This window comes from Mustela nivalis (genome assembly GCF_964662115.1).
Source record: "Mustela nivalis genome assembly, chromosome: 2".
NCBI lineage: Eukaryota > Metazoa > Chordata > Mammalia > Carnivora > Mustelidae > Mustela > Mustela nivalis.
In genome coordinates, this window is record NC_139021.1 from 15,048,743 (window position 1) to 15,067,505 (window position 18,763).

At 46.5% G+C, this 18,763-nt stretch overlaps 1 protein-coding gene across 1 annotated transcript in view; it reads right to left on the reverse strand.

Annotated features, from left to right (window-relative positions):
- Positions 1-2,325: 2,325 nt before the first annotated feature.
- The window catches only part of NSMCE2 (NSE2 (MMS21) homolog, SMC5-SMC6 complex SUMO ligase), a 214,032-nt gene continuing 197,594 nt past the window's right edge, over positions 2,326-18,763 (reverse strand). Inside the window, 3 exon segments of the mRNA XM_082719719.1 lie at positions 2,326-2,680; positions 10,265-10,371; positions 10,792-10,892. Of these exon segments, the coding sequence (XP_082575845.1) occupies positions 2,563-2,680; positions 10,265-10,371; positions 10,792-10,892 (326 nt within the window). The 3' untranslated portion in view covers positions 2,326-2,562.

Here is an 18,763-nt window from a genome sequence, read left to right on the forward strand (position 1 = left end):
TTGAAAAGAACTAGCATTTTTAAAAAAATGCCACGTGGCATTTGGATAATGGTCCAAGTCTTCAGTCATATCTGGGAAAAGAAACCAAACTGAGTTAGCTCCAGTGTCTATTCGGGTTTTCAAATGTCACTCTTGTGTAAGCTCAGGACTCCCGGGCTGCCCCGGGCACAGGGGGACGGAGAGTCCTCTGACTAAGCCCGCCGTCCTTACAACAAACAATACAACTTCATTGAAAGAAAAGGCTTCACTTTTTGGGAAAACTCCTGTAACAGAAATTTAACAAATATGCCAGATTGATGATGATAACCAAAGAGTAAGTTTTCAATGAAAATAAATTCTATATAAAACTTCAAAGTCTTTAATTGGCTAGATAAATTCATCAAGCCTAGCTTCTGAAAACTAAAAGAAGGGAAGCTTCACAGGATACAAAGATTGTACCTTTTCCACAGGATACAAAGATTGTGGATTGGTGTCATTTTGCGTTTTTTTTTTTTTTGTTTTTTTTTTTCTTCACCGATACTGGTGTCCACACCAATATTCCAGAATTCTCTTTAGAAAGAGTAGGGAAAAACACAAATAAAATCTTGGGTAAGTATTTCATGCCTGTCACTATCTGTTTAGGAAACAAAGTATTTCACAAAAGAACCACATTCCATGAAAAGTATGTTTGTTCTGGCTTAAACATCATCATTTCCTCAGGAAGTCTGATTCAGATGAAGCATCTTGAGAAATTCGAATTGACTTAGCTTGTGGACAACTGAATGTCGTCCTCTTTTCTGAATTCCATGAAATGTTTCAAAGATTAATCCTGCCATTTTAGACTATGCTTTTTTTTTTTTTTTAAAGATTTATTTATTTAATTGAGAGAGAGAGAGAAAGGAAGAATTCAGTGGGAAGGGGCAGAGGGAGAGGGAGACTCCCACAGGCTTAACTCCCACAAGCACGACTCCCGTCATGACCTGAGATCAAGAGTCGGATGTTTAACCGACTGAGCCACCCAGGTGCCCTGAGACTAAGCTTTTAAACTCAAATACGTACGATTTCATGGCCTTTACTCCCTAGTAGCTATTGTTCCTGCATTTTAACAAATTTATTTACAGAAGTTTCATTTTTAAAAATGTGAACTTCTGCGTGTATTTCTACATCTAAATAAATCAATAGGGAGGAGGAGGAGAGTATAGGGTTAGGAATTCAGACTCTGGGACCAGGCTACCCGACGTCCTGTCCCAGCTCAGCTATTTATGAACTCCGTGACTTTCTACGGGTTACTTCACCCCTCTGTGCCTCATTTTACTTATCTGCAAAGTGGGAATAATAATTGTATCTTTCTGGCACCCAGGTGGCTCCGTTGGTTAAGTGTCTGGCTTTGGCTCAGGTCACGATCCCAGAGTCACTGGATCGAGTCCCGCCATCGGGCTCCCTGCTCAGCGGGGGGCCCTGTTCTCCCTCTGCCGCTCACCCTGCTTTCGTGCTCTCTCTCAAATCAATAAATAAAATCTAAAAAAAGAAACTTGTACGTTTCTCAGCAGGCAGTGAAGATGACAGGAGTGAACCTACATATGTAAAGCAGGGGACTGGCACCTGGTACACAGTAAATGCTCCAGAAATGGTAGCCACTGTTAGCTCTTCTTGGCTTCCCAGTATAGTCAGGGGATGGATGGCTTGTCCGGTTTAATTCCCTATTCTAGTTGATAAAAGGTTGCTATGGAGATCATTTAATAGATCAGCACTCTTCACCCGGAACAGAATCAAAGATATTCAACGTAAAGATCTGGCGGGTCCTGAGTCCACAGACTTCTGGGGCTGAAGGGACATGAGACAACATCTCACTCCACATCTTTATTTCAGGGCTGAACACCTGCAAGGCTGCCACATGCAGAGAGCCACTGGGCAGGGTGGAGACAGTCAGGATGTGGCTGCTTCTGTGGATACTTCAGGCTCTCAGAGGGCCGTAGCGAAGTTTCCATTAGGGGCACCAACTTTCGTTGGATCGAGAAGCCTATTCACTGGAGCAATTCTGCACAGGTCCATCAGAATGACGGACAGAAGCATTTATGTACTGGGAACCGTCGACAGGCAAAGCAGACACAGGCCAGTGAGCTGAGTCTTCCTGGGAACCTCCTGCTATCATTGATGACGCTGTTAGACAATTCTCACCTGGGGGTGGGTTCACCACGCTTCTGTTACATAGCCGCTGAAAGACTTTGTGTAGTTAAAACCATGATAAAAACCAGCCTGACACAGTAGAAACAGAAAGGTCTGGCACCGCCACGCCCGCACCATTGGAACAATTTACACCTTGGGAGGTGCACGGATAGGACACACTGCGGATAATCAAAGTTTTATTTAAAATGATAGAACACTCAAAAATAAACAATATAATATGCTTGGATTTTTGCTGTGACATAGAAAAAGGCTTCCAATTACACTTAAAACCTTCAAGTTTTACCCCAACAAAGTATGCTATGCAGCCCGGCAGGGTGCTCTGAGGAGCACTGCTCTCTCCAGATGGCTGGGGTAGGAGGTAGGCTGCGGACATCCCTGCAGGGAGGTGAGTTTCTCCTACTCGGACGGGCGATTCTTCTTCTTGTTGTGGCTCTCAATAGCCCTTCTGAGTGCTTCATCCTGGATGAGATCAGACATTCTCACATCTGTGTGGCTACAGCCAATTTTGGGGCAACTGTAAAGGAGAAGAAAATCACTTAGCTTGGATGCCTTTGGCATAAATGCCTCTCACATACAAGGATTTAAATGAAGATATTTTAGCCAAAAGGAGAATGTTCTAGAAATCGGGACCGATATGCACTGACTCATTTATTCACCGAATGCCTACCTGAGCCCGTCCCTGCCCAGCGGTGGGAGCACAGGCAGGGGACAAGTAGGGCCCACTTCACGGCGTGCACCTTCCAGTGAGGGACAGAGATCGTCCCTAAGTCACCAGACAGCGTGTGCTGTGGGTTCGCTCGCATGAAGTGCTACAAAGGCAAGGAAGCAGGGTCAAGGGAGAGAGTGGGGTGAGGCTTCTCTAGCTGGAGTCAGGGCAAGTCTTGCTGAGGAGAGCTGATCTAGAACAAGTGCTGCATGTGACCCTGGCAGAGGCAGCAGCTGAGAACGCAGAGGCTTGGTGGCCTGTGTAAAAAACAAGGTCATTGTGGCTGAGATGCCCGGGAAGAGAGAGGGGGGGGGGCATTCGAAGAGGAGGTCAGAGGGTCACAGGGGCTTTGGATTTCATTATTAAAAAAAAACTTTTTTTTCTTTAAAGTTTATTTATTTAAGTCATCTCTACACCTGACGTGGGGCTTGAACTCACAACTCTGAGACCGGGAGTCGCATGCTCCTCCATCGAAACCAGCCAGGCGCCCCTGGATTATATTTTAAATATGAAGAGGACACCCTGGAGGGTTTGAGATAGGGTAGGGACGTGATGTGGTTTATGTTTAGAAACCCCGGCTCTGGCTGCTGATGCAGAGGCAGGCAGAGTAGGAGAGCCTCGCCACGGTCTGGGGCAGAGGGTTGCATGGCGGAGGCTGGAGGCGGTGGTCATCAGGGAGGAAGCGGAAACAGAACCTCTAGGACTTGCTGTGGGGTCAGAGGCACAGTGTAAGGCAAGAGAAGGGCTGGGCTTCATCAGAGCAGGCCCCCGGCCGACGGGCTAATTGGGGGTACCCTTTACCTCTACGGGGAGCAACAGGCGAACCAGGCTGGGGATGGAGTCAGGAGTCCCGGTTGGTCTACGTTCCCTCCGAAATGCCCACCAGTCCTCCTATGGAGAGACTGCGTGGGCTGGCAGAGACTCAGGGGAAAAGCTGTGGCTGAAGAAATCAGTGTGTGAGTCACCCATGGGGGGAGATACTTAAAGCCACGGCTCTGTTTGGATGTGGTCTCCTCTGAAGGCAGCAGGCCAGAGGAAGTCACCTGATTTCTTCTCAGCGGGAAGTAGACTTGGCCAGTCAGGTAGAGTGCCCAGTCTCCAGAGTGAAGGTGACCTGGTTCTGAACATGGCCAACACCTACTTGCTCCTGATGAGACCACAGGCAACAAAAGCTCTCTTTCTGGGCCTCTACACCCTCAGATTTGAAGTGGGGGCAGAATTCCTATTTCCTAGGGCTACAGGCAAAGCGGTGCTCAGTATTACCCGTCATCCCCTTCGTGCTCTCCTAGGACTAGCATCTCTGATCATCTCTCTTCTGACACATTTTAAGACGCCTGATCTCCCTGTATCCTGCACGTTCGCGATGCATACACGCACGCATTCGTGCGTGCCCTTGCCCAGCCCTGTGCTGGGTTCTAAGCACCCGTCTGGTAAATACAGATTTAGATTCCTGCCCACACACAGCTCTGGCCCAGTGATCTGAGACAACTCTCCGAAAAGCACAGGTATATTAAGACAAAAAAATACAGCTACAAGACAAGATAAAAAATAACAAATACAAGACAAAAGACAGAAAGCAGAAGGGGAAGAAAGCTGACCATGGGAACTCTGATTTGTCCACAGGAGGAAGCCCGTTTGTTCAACATGAAGGAGAACATTCTCTCTGTGCTTTCTGGACCAACATGTCCTCTTATAAGAAAGGCATTAATCAATGCTATGGATAATATGCTTGCTAACAATATTTATTTTTAAAACCATGAAAGGTGCCCTGTATGGGGAGGGTCATGTTTTAAAATGTGATCGTAAAAAGGCCCTGGTGGGAAAAAGGATCAGGTATCTGGCCAAGTACACGTCCGTCCGCTCCCCGGCTCTGCGCTGGGGGAGGCCTGGGGGTGCGGAGACCCGTCCTGCACTGGCTGCTCAAAGCGAACGGCTTCTCTAACCCTACAAGTTACCAGCTGCGATTATGAGAAGGTTATGGACACTTTCACGACTTCACAAAGGGGCATTTTCCATCACTCCACCTTCTGCGACACAGAAACGCAACCCAAAGTAGGTCCCCGGCATGCCGCATGCTGGGTCACCCTCACGTCACACGTGTCACTTGGTGAAGGTGCCCTGTGATGGTAGGCCTGGAGTCCTCCCCACTCCCGAGAACCAAGTCTTCCGCCCCGACAGCCAGACTGTGGATAAGTGTGGAGGGGGAAGTGGGGACAGAGGCGGGGAGGACTTCCCGGTGACATCAGCCGCTCCGTTGGCTGTGAGAGGGCTCTGAGGACGTCTGATGGGATCAAGCACTCACTCGCTGCCGAGCCTGAAGGCTCGTTCCTCACCAGGGGACAAAGGGATGGAGCCCATGGTGACCTGTGTCCCAAACAAAGAAGTGTGACCTCACTTAAGGGAGCAACTCTGGGGGACAGAGGCATTCACCCAAAAGGCCTCCCAAGGGAGCTGACGGCCTCTTGACACAAATGCAGGCTCAAGAGTGAAAGAGATGTGGTCTTAAGCCTCGTGGCCGTGACCTGCTGGGCAAATGGCTTTCATTCCCGTGCCCCAGTTTCTTCTGTCACGAAGACGACACTGAACGGAGGGCCTCTGGGAGCAATAAGGAGGACAGTGTGCAACGAGGCTTTGAGGAACTGGCTCAGGTTTCCGCTCTAGTCTGCAGCTTCTGCTCCCAAGGAGCCTGTGGCGAGGAGGCTGCCCCACTGGGGACACTGGTGGGACGCGGGTGAGTAGGACGCATGAGCTGCTGCGGCAGCGTGACAAGGCGCGCTCGGCCCAGCCTGAGTGATGGCTCAGGAAGACTTCCTGGAGGAGAGGCTGATTCAGGAGCTGAGGGAGAGCCTCGCTCTCACCCTATCTCAAACAAACAAACACAGGCTTTTAAGCTACAGAGGATAAGACAAGGCCACAATGACACGATACTGAATCAGGGCACTCCTCACAACACTCTGTGGAAGCGTTAGTGCGTTAATCCCAGGACGTCCCAGTGAGCAAGCCAGGTGTGGCCGTACCGATCCTAAACTCTCGAGTCATCACTGTGAGCAGTCATTCCTACAGGCCTCGGAGGAGAGGCTGGGTCCTCCACTCGGGTCACTGACAGGGCAGAACATTCCATCAGAGCATCGAGCGAGCATGCAAGTGTCTACTGAGCAAAGGGAGCCTGGGTCTCAGGGGTCCCAGAGGCTGCAGGGATCTTGGCCTCGGTCTCAGCTCTTGAGTACAAGATTCGGAGTCCTGTGAGCTTGTGGATCCGGGTTGCAAGAATTCCAAGGTCCAATCCAGCTCTGAGAGGAGGTCTACGGATACCTCTGGAAGTCTGAGTGGGATGGATTCCTGTCCCACCTAAACACACCAAGTAACTGTCCATGTTTAAAATAACATGTCACTGAGCGATGAAGTAAGTAACAACAACACGAACAGTCTGGACCTTTCTAACCCTACTGCGATTTGCTGAGCATTCTGTAGTTCCAAAGGAGCCTTCGCTTAAGTGGTTTGCTTCTCCACTGCCAAGAAAGGCACTGGTCCAGGCCTCAGCTGGAATTTCCCCACGTTTCTTTAATCCTAAGATCCCAAGAGATGCTGCTGTTATTTCTGTTCTGCAGATGTAGACGTGGGGGCTCTGAGAGGCGACACGGCCCGCGGGCCGGGAGTGAGCACGACGTTAGCGCTCGGCTCTCCAACGACACGTTCCGACTCAGCTTGATTTTACTCCACATGCTGTTCAATGGGGCTGTTTGCTACACACAGTTCCTGTTCCTCAGCAAAAAAGGAACGACACGACTGTGGAACACTGGAAATATCTTATTACTGTGACAATCATAAGGCAGCTCTGTTAGGGAGATAACGCACGGCCCAGTTATTCAGGAAATTGTTTTAACGACCGTATTTAGTGAGGACTGAGAGTCTCCACAGTTTTCTACTGACTCACACCAGAGGAGAGAGATCCTCGCAGAGACTAAGCACGACCAGGAGGATTCCAGTCAGCGCCCAGTCAGACGAGGTACCTGGATCTCCAGTCTGACAAAATGTTAACTAGAACCATCTAAGAGGAAGGACTAAGATTTTTAAAGCTGGATGTGTCACAGACATTTTTAAAAAAAGGGGACCTAGAACGGCTCCTTAGGCTCACATGCATCATGGGAAATGACACTGCTTTGCGCTCCGTCAGGAAGCTCTGGAGTAGCTGATGAAGAGGCCCTGAGGTGTAATCTGGCGCCAAATGCAGTCTGTCTCCAGGACTGTGCCCACCGCCCCCACTGCTCCTGTCATCCCCACCTCCCCTATGTCTCTTCCTGGCTCGTCATGCCGCGCCTCAGACGGCTTCATGGGGGTCTTGTTCCTCTGACTGCCTTTCCTCTAATGAGTGCGGTGCCTTTCCGAGGGTCCACAGTGGGCCCCGAGGGTGGGTGGTAAGCAGAGTGGGGTCAGCCGCAGGCCTCGTGCTACCCGGATCCAGACCATAGTCCCGTCCTTGGTGACTCTCAGCCAGCTGTCACATGCTGCCCAGAGCTGCCCCTGAGGGGCAGGTGAGTGGGTTTGACTCCTCTACCAATAATCTCTCCACGATGTCTTGAGCTCAGAGCTCTCTCCCGGGTTCAGCACCTCACATTTTCTGTGCCTTCCAGACACTTCCAAGTTGGTTGTGCTTCAAGGACCCCAAGCTTTGCATGACCCCAGCTGTGCCTCTCATAATCCTTCCTAAATGTGTCTGTCATTCCTGCCCTCTCTGTAGGTGAATGACCCCTTCTGGACACCCGGTTTAGAAATCTCCTCCACTCCTTCTTCCTCCCTTCAACTCTCAACTGCCAAATCCTGCCAGCTGTGCCTCCGTTCTCATTCCCTTCTGCCTCAGACTCTTGCCTCAGTCAGGCCCCTGTCATCTGTAACTTAATCTCCTGCAAACGCATTCTCACTGACATTGTCACCTCATGCCTCGTTAACCCACCTCTTGAGTTGTATTAGAGTAACTTCCTAACCTCTAGCTTGAGTCACCTTATTCCCTCAGAACCCTGCAGTGTTGTCTCATGCCTGCAGAATAATGGCGGCAAGACTGAGGGCGGTGGTGGGGGGAGGGGTACAGTTTACTGAGTCGTACCATGGGCCAGGGGCCTGAAAGTACTTCATGTATATCTTATTCAAGTTTCAAACATACCGGGGAGGCAATTGAAATCGTTATCAGCAATTTATAGATGAGGAAACTAATGAAATCATGACATTTAACATCTCTATAATGAGTCTTTACAGCACTCTCCTTCCTGTTCTTGTGCAGAGCTTCCTTCTACTCTCCCTCTCACACACAGGAACCACAACTGTGCCTTCTGACCACCAAGTAGAACAGGCTCTGAATGGGGCGAGCCTGTTGGCCAGAAGGACTCTTCTTCATCATTCTCTCAAATTCTTCTCATTTTTTCAATGCCCAGTAAAAATACCACCTTCTCTCTGAACCACCCCCTCCACTTCTTCCACTTGGACTTAATCGTTATTATCTATGTTAAACATTAATAATCGTTATTAAGTTATGAGAATCTGCAGTTTGCAGAATCTATGCGCATGGTAAAGAAGCATGACAGAGAAAAGACACTTTTCTAAGTGACAAATGTCACTCACGTGTGTCCAACTAGCACGTACAACTCAAAAAAGCCAAAGGACGTTAGAACGTCGAACACGTGATTAGGAAGACCCACTGACACGTGAGTGAGCCTGTTCGTGAAGTCACCATCCCCACCCTGGGACTGGTGTGAGAAATGTGCTTCGCTCTCAGTGCCTATCACAATAAGAATGCAAGAGCTGTGAAACAGAACTATCTGGCAATATCTATTCTCAGCAGTCATCATTTTTGCAAACTAAAAGATTGTTTCCCAGAGAATGAACACAGAAAGAAGTCAGTGGAAAGGGAAGGCTTAGAAGTCCAGAAACAAAGGAAATTATATTCACAGGGAACGTGGAAGGGTCACTAGGGAAATCCAACATCTCAACGGTAAGCAGAGACTCAAAACAGATACAAATGTACTTGAACACTCTTAATTTTGCAGCCATGAGGGCATTTTTCTGGGACAAATACGGTGAATGACTTGACTGAATGACCATCAAGATATCTGAGTCTCGAATACCCAATCTCTAAGTCCACGCCCATAAGAGGAGTGGTGAATTCCAATTCTGGGTCTCCACCAGCAAATTTCTGAGTGATGGAGAAGCGAGCCACACATCAAAGTGACTGTTATCAGAAGTCCATTGAGAACTGGTCACACCTGCAATTCCATTCCTACAACAAATCTGCGATAAGAGCACAAGAAATGCCAAACTGAATTATGGTGCGGCTAGCCAACCCAGGATTCCATGTTATCACAGGCGCGGAGCCACGGGAGCCACCGTCCTCCTCCGAGGTTGTGCACCGGGGGTGGGGGTGGGGGGGATGTGTGGGCGGGGCTGGGGGGATGGCAAGGGGGTGGAAATACATATAGAATACAGGTAAAAGGAAGATTCGCCAAACATTCCAATTAAAAAAAAATTCTCATTGCAGTGATTCACAAATTTACTTGAACCTTTCAGGAAGTTACTCAGATAATTAAAGATATGAAAGGTCTTCCTAACAATTTAATCTTGATCAAGACCCCTGGATACAAATCTTAGCTCAGAACGGCTTAACCAAGTTAGCTGTATCGCAGGATGCAAGAAGACTTGCCATTCCTTCTTGTGTAAGTGTACACAGAAGGGGACAAAAAAATCTCTTAGTATCACAGTTCCCCTTAATCTTTTCTCAGGCTATAGGACAATTTCACGACCATTCCTTTCTTTCTTTCTTTTTTTTTTTAAATAAAGATTTTATTTATTTATTTATTTGACAAGAGAGATCACAAGTAGGCAGAGAGGCAGGCAGAGAGAGAGGGGGAAGCAGGCTCCCTACTGAGCAAGAGCCCGATGCGGGGCTCGATCCCAGGACCCTGAGATCATGACCTGGGCCGAAGGCAGAGGCTTGAACCCACTGAGCCACCCAGGCGCCCCTATTCCTATTCTTTTTTTTTTTTTTTTTTTAAGATTTTATTTATTTATTTGACAGAGAGAAATCACAAGTAGATGGAGAGGCAGGCAGAGAGAGAGAGAGGGAAGCAGGCTCTCTGCTGAGCAGAGAGCCCGATGCGGAACTCGATCCCAGGACTCTGAGATCATGACCCGAGCCGAAGGCAGCGGCTTAACCCACTGAGCCACCCAGGCGCCCCTTTTCCGTCATGTATTGTTTCTCCAGAAAGCCAGCTTCCGTGCTTACACTACAAGGGAGGGGAGTGGGCTTTAGGGGGGACATGGAAGTGTCTTTTCCTCTAGTGTGGGCACATCACCGCTGACTGACCACCGGTGGGAAGGCTCCCTTCCCTTCCGGCACCGACTCACCAGGCCTTTTTCTTCCGCCTGTGTTTGGACTCAATCATGCGCACAATGGCTTCCTCTTCATAGGTGTGTCCGCACACTTTATTTTTCACCGGCTTCTTCATTTCCACCTGCAATCAAGGACACATTCAGCTTTCAGGAATGAGAATGATCCACTTCCGGGAACTTCTCCAAGTCACTGATTATTTGGAACTGTTTTTTTTCCTCCTCTGGGGGCTTCCCGTGTTCAGGCTCAAAGCCTCGTGGCTTTGGATCACTGTTAGGGCAGACGGCCGTGGAGGAAAACGCAGGGAGACTGTGGCACCAAGGTCAGCTGGCCCGTGGGCCAGGAATTTCCTCCAGGATCCCTCAGGGCACGGCTGACTGAAAAATCTTGCCAGCCCGGGGAACCTCCCCCATATCCTCCTGGACCTCATCACCTTCCTTTCCTCCCTCCTTACCCTAGATGTGAAATCAAGTTAGAACGCAAACAGGAGTCTTCTACGAAGCGAACTGCTTTGTCTTTCTGGGAAGGAGGGAGGAGAGAGTACCTGAGTAATGGGGCAGATGAAGTTGGTCTGACTTTGGGTCACAATCATGTCTTCATCAACTCCTTCTGTTCCATCGGCCTCTCTGTCGGCTTGAAGACCATCTAGAGGGAAAAAGGGAAGTTGCTGAGCCACGTTGCTCTAACACTGCGCCAAGGACAGGAGGGAATGGACGGAAGGAAGGAGGTTAATGGTTTCTCAGAGTCTGTTGGGTGCTAGGCAACCTTGCTAGGCATCTGGATGCACATTAACTCTTCAGCTCTTAAGAGAATCCTGCAGGGTAGGTAGGATTCTGCCCATTTTTGATAAGGAAACAGCATCAGAGCAGTGAGATAACTTTTTCAAAGAATTAATTTGTGAGGGAGTACTGTCCTGTAATCAAGAATGTGGCTTTGGAGTCAGAAGGGCCTGGTTATCTCTTTCATTTCCAGCTGTGAGACCTTGGGCTAGCAAGATCTTCGTTGAAAGCTCTACTTTATAGCTTTGTTGCAAAGATTAAAGGAGATAAAAACGTAGCATGCTTTGCAAAGCCCCTGGCACAAGAAAACCTTCAATAAACGGTAAATACCATTAGCTAGCTCAGGGGTTCTCAAACTTTGGTTTTAGGACACTTTTTTATACTTTTTTGATATTACTGAAGACCCTAAAAAACTTATTTGGCATTATAGTTATCAATATTTGCCAGAGAAGACATTAAGACTAAGGATTTTGAAAATATGCATTTATCAATTCATTAAAAACAAAAACCACAAAAAAACCCCAGAAAGACTCCTGGGTTATTTGTCTGGCTTAGTCAGCAGAGTATGTGACTCTTGATATCAGGGTTGTGAGTTTGAACCCCACACTGGGTGTAGAGATTACTTAATGTAATAAAACTTAAAAAAAAAAAAAATTCCATTACCTATTAACATAAGTGGTATTTTTTAAAAAAGATTTTATTTATTTGATAGAGATTACAAGTAGGCAGAGAGGCAGGCAGAGAGAGAGGAGGAAGCAGAGAGCCTGATGTGGGGCTCGATCCCAGGACTCTGAGCCCATGACCTGAGCCGAAGGCAGAGGCTTCAACCCATTTGAGTCATCCAGGCGCCCCAACATAAGTGGTATTTTTAAAACTAAAAGTAATCTCCAATTAGCGTGGCACTGTTTTTACATTTTTGAAAATATCTTTATTGTTTGGCTTAATAGAAGACAGTTGGATTTTGAGCGGCACCTGGGTGGCTCAGTGGATTGAGCGTCTGACTCTGGATTTCAGCTTTCGGGTGGTATCTCGGGGTCCTGAGACTGAGCCCTGCATTGGGCTCCTCATTCAGCAGGGAGTCTGCTTCAGATTCTCTCCTGCTCCGTCTGCCCCTCCCCCACTCTCTCTCTCTCAATACATAAATAAATAAAATTTTTAACTAGTTTAGTGGAATTTTGATATCTGCATATGCATCCAGTCTGTTGCGACGTCATGTCATGAAGACTCTGGAAAAATATACTTATGGAAAGAGAGAGAGTGAAAAAGACAAGTGACATCTTCGTATTATCAGGAATATAGTCAGGACCTCGTGGGTACCGGGAAAGGTCCTGGGAGAACCCTAGGGGTCCCTGGCCCACACTTTGAGAACTGCTAAGCACATGCATGGTAAAGCTGCCTTTGGAGAGACTATTTGTTTCTGAAATTGACGTTCTTTTCACTTCATCACATTTGCTCCTTACTGAGGGCAAAAAGATGATGGATGGCTTTCGAGGGGGATAATGACACTGAGTATATCATGTGAAAGCCTTTCCTTCTGGAGAAGGAAGACACCATTTTGTACAGACCTCAAAGATCAATAGGTTTTTTAAATGCAAGTGTTGACAGTGTCTCCTTCCTCCTTCTTCCGCGCCTCCTGTCCTTACTGCCTCTGGCTCCCCTTCCTCCTTTCATTCTGGCAAAATAGCATCAACGTTAAAAACTGCTTTGTTTCTAATGTAGGAGGGAGACTCCTGTCTCAGGTTCAGGTGGTCCTGCATACCGTTCTTTTCCTAGAACTGATGGCCCGGGCCTCCGACCTTGGCCAGATGAAGTGCCTGTCCAGAAAAGTGTCATTGGAGGCAGGAAAAGGGCCACAGAGCACTTGTTCAAGGTCACCCAGTGAACTAATGGCTGGCTCCAGGGATTCTGCCCCTAGTTACTCTGTTTTTGTAGGGATTTCACCTTGTTTTACAGACTATTGCTCCCTGTATGTCAGCTTGTTGTGTTTTCCTAGAGAAGTGTGTCCCTCGAAGCAGCTCTCATTCTCTGAAGAAGGCAGGTAGAGAATTCAGAGCATAGGACTTCCCAGGTAGGGCATCTTTAACCATTGGCCAGTCAGGGATGGTGCTTTTAGCCTTTCAAGGACCTGTACAAATGTCTAGGCTGGGTGTGCACAGGTGGCTTAGTTGTTAAGCGTCTCCCTTTGGCTCAGGCCATGATCCCCGGGTCCTGGGATCGAGTCCCACATGGGGCTCCCTGCTCAGTGGGGAGCCTGCTTCTCTCTCTGCCTCTGCTGTTACTTCTGCTTCTGCTCTCTTGCTCATGCTCTCTCTCAAATAAATAAATAAAATCTTTAAAAAAACAAAGAAACAAAAAACTATAAAGACATCTTCAAAAAATTCTGTCAGCTATGAAAGTATATTTAATGTGGAGTTTGCCATATTGTGGTATGTTTGCTGTGACGTGCGATGGGACCTAGGAAGGGTTTTCATGCTTCCCCGGACCTGTCTTTGCTATTCACAGAGTGACCGTTAGACTCCTAGAGGAGTCCTTCGTCAACCCAGTGGCTGTCCACAAGGATTCAGGAAAGGTGGACAAGGACCAAAGTCAAGGACCAGAGCTAAGAGTGCTCTGCCTCTTTAATTCACTTTCCAAAGCCGCCTCCTGTGGGCACCTACTGCCAACTTCTAATTGCATGTTAAAAGTCACAATTAAGGTCTCTCTTTGTCCACTTCTTACAGAGAGAGCTTCTTCTGAACTGATGGCAGATTTTCTTTTTCCTGATTTCTGACTATATATGTGATATGATGGAATTCACCAGAAAATCTGTTAGATGAATAACAGAGTTCCGCCAATGGGAAAGGCTGTGGGTTTGTTTTTTCTTTTCTATTTTTAAATTTGAAAAGGTAGAGGAAGCAGCAAAGCACAACTCAAATGCAAGGCCGACCACTAAGGAAGGCTGCGTGGGGAACTCAGAACTGTAGGTGGCTATCGACATCCGTGATCACGAAAGAAGGTGACAAAAGACAGAGGAAGAATGCCAACAGTGAGTAATAGTTCACGGACGGGAGTCTAAAAAGAGAAAGATCCTCAACAGCTAAACCTCTCTTGAGATAGAACACTTCCTCACCCCAAATCGATATTTATAGAAAGTGATATCAATGTTGGGATCTCCGATGTGCTGGCGGAAGGTCACATCTGGCAGTAACTATCAGTCACACTCATTTAGTTGATCCAAAGGTAAGACTTGTTGATAAGCTTGGTAAAGGAAGACTGGAGAGAAAAATATGAGTTTTTAAAACTGAAGTTATCTATCCTAATTCTCGCAAACACCTGAGAAATCTGAAATCTAAAAACATTATAGGTTTTGATCAGAGGTAGGCAGGGAATTCGTAAATCAGTGTACGGCTCTGTTTTGTTGTCCTGCTTAATTTGAAGACTCAAACGAGTGTGTAGGTTCTGCTAGCCACACTGTCCTCCCCCAGATTATTATTTTATTAGTAATAACACCTCAAGTTTACTGCCTGCTATACAGCCACCACTGCACCGAGTACCTTATATACATTATGGCCTTTAATCCTCACTAAATACTTCTGAAGAACAACTCCGTTATTATTACTCCTCCTGCATAGGCCAGAAAACTTCTGCCCCACAATATTTTTAAGGCAAAAGTAGGAAATAGAGATATTATAATAAAGAAATAAGTGGATTAAGTCAATTTAATCATTATTAAAGAGAGCACAAGTTTTCCTTATTATAAAGTGAAAAACATGAAAATTAGTCATATTGTGTTCCACGCACATGTACCAGGTCTGTTGTTGGAAGTTAAGTGTCAGCGGTCAACCTGCGATCTGGTGGGCAAATCTGAAATCCGCCCCTTCCGTCCATGCCTGGGCCCAGGGCACCCAAGCCATGTGCGGACGGAGGAAGTGCAGACAGGAGCCAAGGTCTCCAGAGTACCCAAAGGGATGTGTTGGGGTGTGACTTAGTAACTTCGGATATGATTTCTTCAGATGTCATAAAATGAACATGAAGAGGAACGAGAAACCATGGTAATGCCTGAAGTAGTAACCAAGTGCCCAAAGAATTTCAAAATTTTATGAATATTCCCCTGTGATGGAAAATTAGGGGGTGGTGAGGGCATCTGTTGAACCCCAAGATGTGGGTTCATGATCAGTCAGTTATGACTGGTAGTGAAGAGCTAAACGGCTCTGCCTTCGGTGGTCCCCAGTCAGCCATCATCCTTCTAGCTGCTCAAGTCAAGACTTTTGGAATTATTCTTAATTACTCATTTTTCTTCATTCCTTACATCTGAACCACTGGCAAGTTCTGTTGGCTGGTTCTAAACTATATTCCCTAAGTCTAAATCGAGTAAATCTAGCCCTTCTCTCAATTTCTACCTCTCTGACGTCCCAAGCTAAAAAAGAGGCCACCTCGGCACACTCTCTCATGGTGCTGGGTTGTGACTCTCGAAGGCACAAATTCGTAAGCACTGTTTGCCTGTCTCCCTCCCTTCCTCCTTGCCCCTCCCCCGTTCTCTTCCCAGAAAGAAGGGACTTTGCGGTCTTGCTCACTGGTGTTTCCTAGAATCTAACTGTCCTTGACATGTAGGAACAGTTCAATAAACATCTGATTACACATCTGACGAAGCGCTTCATCTGACAAGGCAAGGGTGGGCACATTTTTCACAAGGATGTCCTTACAGGCATGGCAATACACACACACACACACACACACACACACACACACACACACATCCTCGCACAAGGATGACTTTATAGCTTTTAAACAAGTAACAGAGACAACTTCACTCCAGCTTGGGGTGCAGCCTTGGACTCTGAATTACATGTCAAAGGCAGGAAGTAAATATAAGTTTTACAATTATAGTAGGCTGTGTGGTAATTATAAAGGAGAGTCCAGACATGGTCTTGTGGTCAGAAAATACATTTGGTCCTGGCCACACACAGCCCGAGTATTAGTCATTTGTCTGTCTTCAGGCATCCCAAATTTGGCTACCAGTAAGACAGTCTTATGCCAGCTGGGAATAAAAGTTGATTACTGTGTGCTTTTTCAATTAAGCCTGAACATTTTTCTGAAAGTACTTTTCTCTTGAACGTTAGCGGCATATGAAGAAAATACTTTGCAAACATCTCCTGACTGCTCAAAACGCTTATTGCCCTGTCCAGCTTATCTTCCTCGCACTATTCTAGTACAGTATATTTGGAAGGGCTGACCCGGTACACGGATTTGTAGGGGGGCCTCCCTAATGGGCAAAAGAACACTGATTCCAATTGAAACAGTGTGTGTGTCCAGGTTAGTTCCTGACTGTTTCTCCTGCCCCATGGCCTGTAACCTACAGCTGGGTCTAGGAGTGGCCCCACCTGTGAGCTGGGACTGAGACTCTAAGTAGAAAAGGAAGTACGTCAGCAGGCCCAGTCCCTCTGGCTTGGAATTAAGAGCAGCGTGTGTGTGTGTGTGTGTGTGTGTGTGTGCGCGCAGCTGTTGCAGAATTAAGATGTAGATCATGTCCAGATAGGGTCTACATAATTAAAGATTTCCAAGATGTCATAACATTCCCAGCACAGTAAAATTCAACAGAGATTGAATTAATACAATTCAATCAGAACACTGGCTAGAACATAGTAAGAATCTAGTAAATGTTATGTAATATCTCTATCTATCTATATATATATCAATGTTACATACTTATATAATTGTAAATTGTTACTGCCACTATTATTATTTTGACCACTATGATGTGCCAGGTACTGTCCTTGGTATTGGCAAAGAATGGTCCTTGCCCTTAGGGAACTCAGTCACATAGGACCTTACATATACAGTACAAAGCAGTTTTGTGAGGATGATGCATGTACAAGACACTGTGGAAAGAAGCTCCCGGGAGAGAACAGGGTTGGCCTCTCTGAGGAGCTCACCTCTGATCTGTGTCACTGATAAGTCTCTTTCAACCTACATTTCTGCTGCGGTCCTGCTGCCCCCTTCAGTGTGAGCATTTCACTCAGAGCCTCCTCAGGCCAACGTTCTGATCAGTATTCTTCCTTTTCTTAGCTGTAATCTGTACTCCTCTCAGAATCCATCCACTTGGAGAAGCTATCCAATCCAACCCAATCAACCCAATTCATCACATTTGAAATCCAATCTCCTTTGAAATCCAGTAACACTGGCTCTACTGTATTCTTAACTTGAATTTCTTCATTATTCAGTTGCTTCATGAAGACAGAAACTGTTTCCCAGGTAGACCAAAAGCTCCTTGAGGAGAAGCACTGTGTGTTCAAGTCAAGGCAACTCAACTCAAGCTGCATTGACTGAACATCTGCTCCCAGCCAAACATCACACAAATGCCAGGTCTAGATGCAAAAAGGATGAAGACTGGGTCTTGTAGGAGAGAGTTACAAATACTAACATTTTGCACAATAAACATAATAATAAAAAATGTGAAATCACACATGTGTTTTGAACAAAGTACACAAGTAACCCAGAGTTTCTCTGAAGGTGGGGTGAAGAATGAAGATGAACCTCCAGAAGGAAGTGGTGAGTAAGCCAGGTTCTTCTGGGAGGTAAGAAGTGGGAACTATTGTAATTAGGAACGTGGGCTCTGGAGACAGCCTACCTGGGTTCGAATACTGATTGCATCACTTTTAGCTGGGTGCTCTTGGACAAGTTACTTTATCTTTTCTTTGCTTCAATCTCCCCAGTCATCAAATAGAGCTAATCATCATACCTCTTTCATGGACCCATATGAGGACTAAATGAGTTGATCTATGAAAAGTTCTTGGAATGGTATCTGACAAACAGCAGGTGATCAGTAAATACTGTTATGATTATTAATATTATTATTCAGAATTCCTCCAGAGCTAGCGTAGAGTGGGTGTGTACAACATACATGCTCAATTAAATAAAAAATCACATGCTATGGAATCAATCCAAGAGAAACAACATGACTGTCCAATCCAGGATTTGAAACAGGATGAGTGCTTCCATGCCTCAGGGCAGAGTGAGACCTGAATGAGCCCACTTGTGGTTGGCTGACACAGCACTATTGACATCTTCAATCTGTTGCCTGTTTTCACTTCCATGGCTCTTTCAACACACTCTCCCAAGATCTTGAAAGTAAACCGAACGAACAGTTTTAGATCATTTCTTCTTCCAAGTGAGCTGACATTTTAAAAAGATGGACCCTTTCACATTATCATGTACTTGCTAATTTAACTACTCTTGTTTCAGACATATCCTTTCCTCAGTACATGACATCATGTACTAATTTGCCTCCATCTATTTAAATACAGTCAAAATATGTCATATGTCAAAATGTAAAGGCTTGATTTATTTTTTTTTAAATATTTTATTTTAGGGCGCCTGGGTGGCTCAGTGGGTTAGGCCACTGCCTTCAGCTCAGGTCATTATCTCAGGGTCCTGGGATCGAGTCCCACGTCGGGCTCTCTGCTCAGTGGGGAGCCTGCTTCCCTTCCTCTCTCTCTGCCTGTCTCTCTGCCTACTTGTGATCTCTATCTGTCAAATAAATAAATAAAATCTTAAAAAAAAAGATTTTATTTTATTTGAGAGAGAGAACTCGAGCCAGGTAAGGAGGCAAGGGAAGAAAACCTGAAGCAGACTCCTCGCTGGGCACACAGTCTGACACAGGGCTTGATCCCAGGACCTTGAGAACATGACCAGAGCCAAAGTCCAGCGCTTAGCCCACTAAGCCACCCAGGCACCCCACAAAGTACGAAGGTTTTAAAA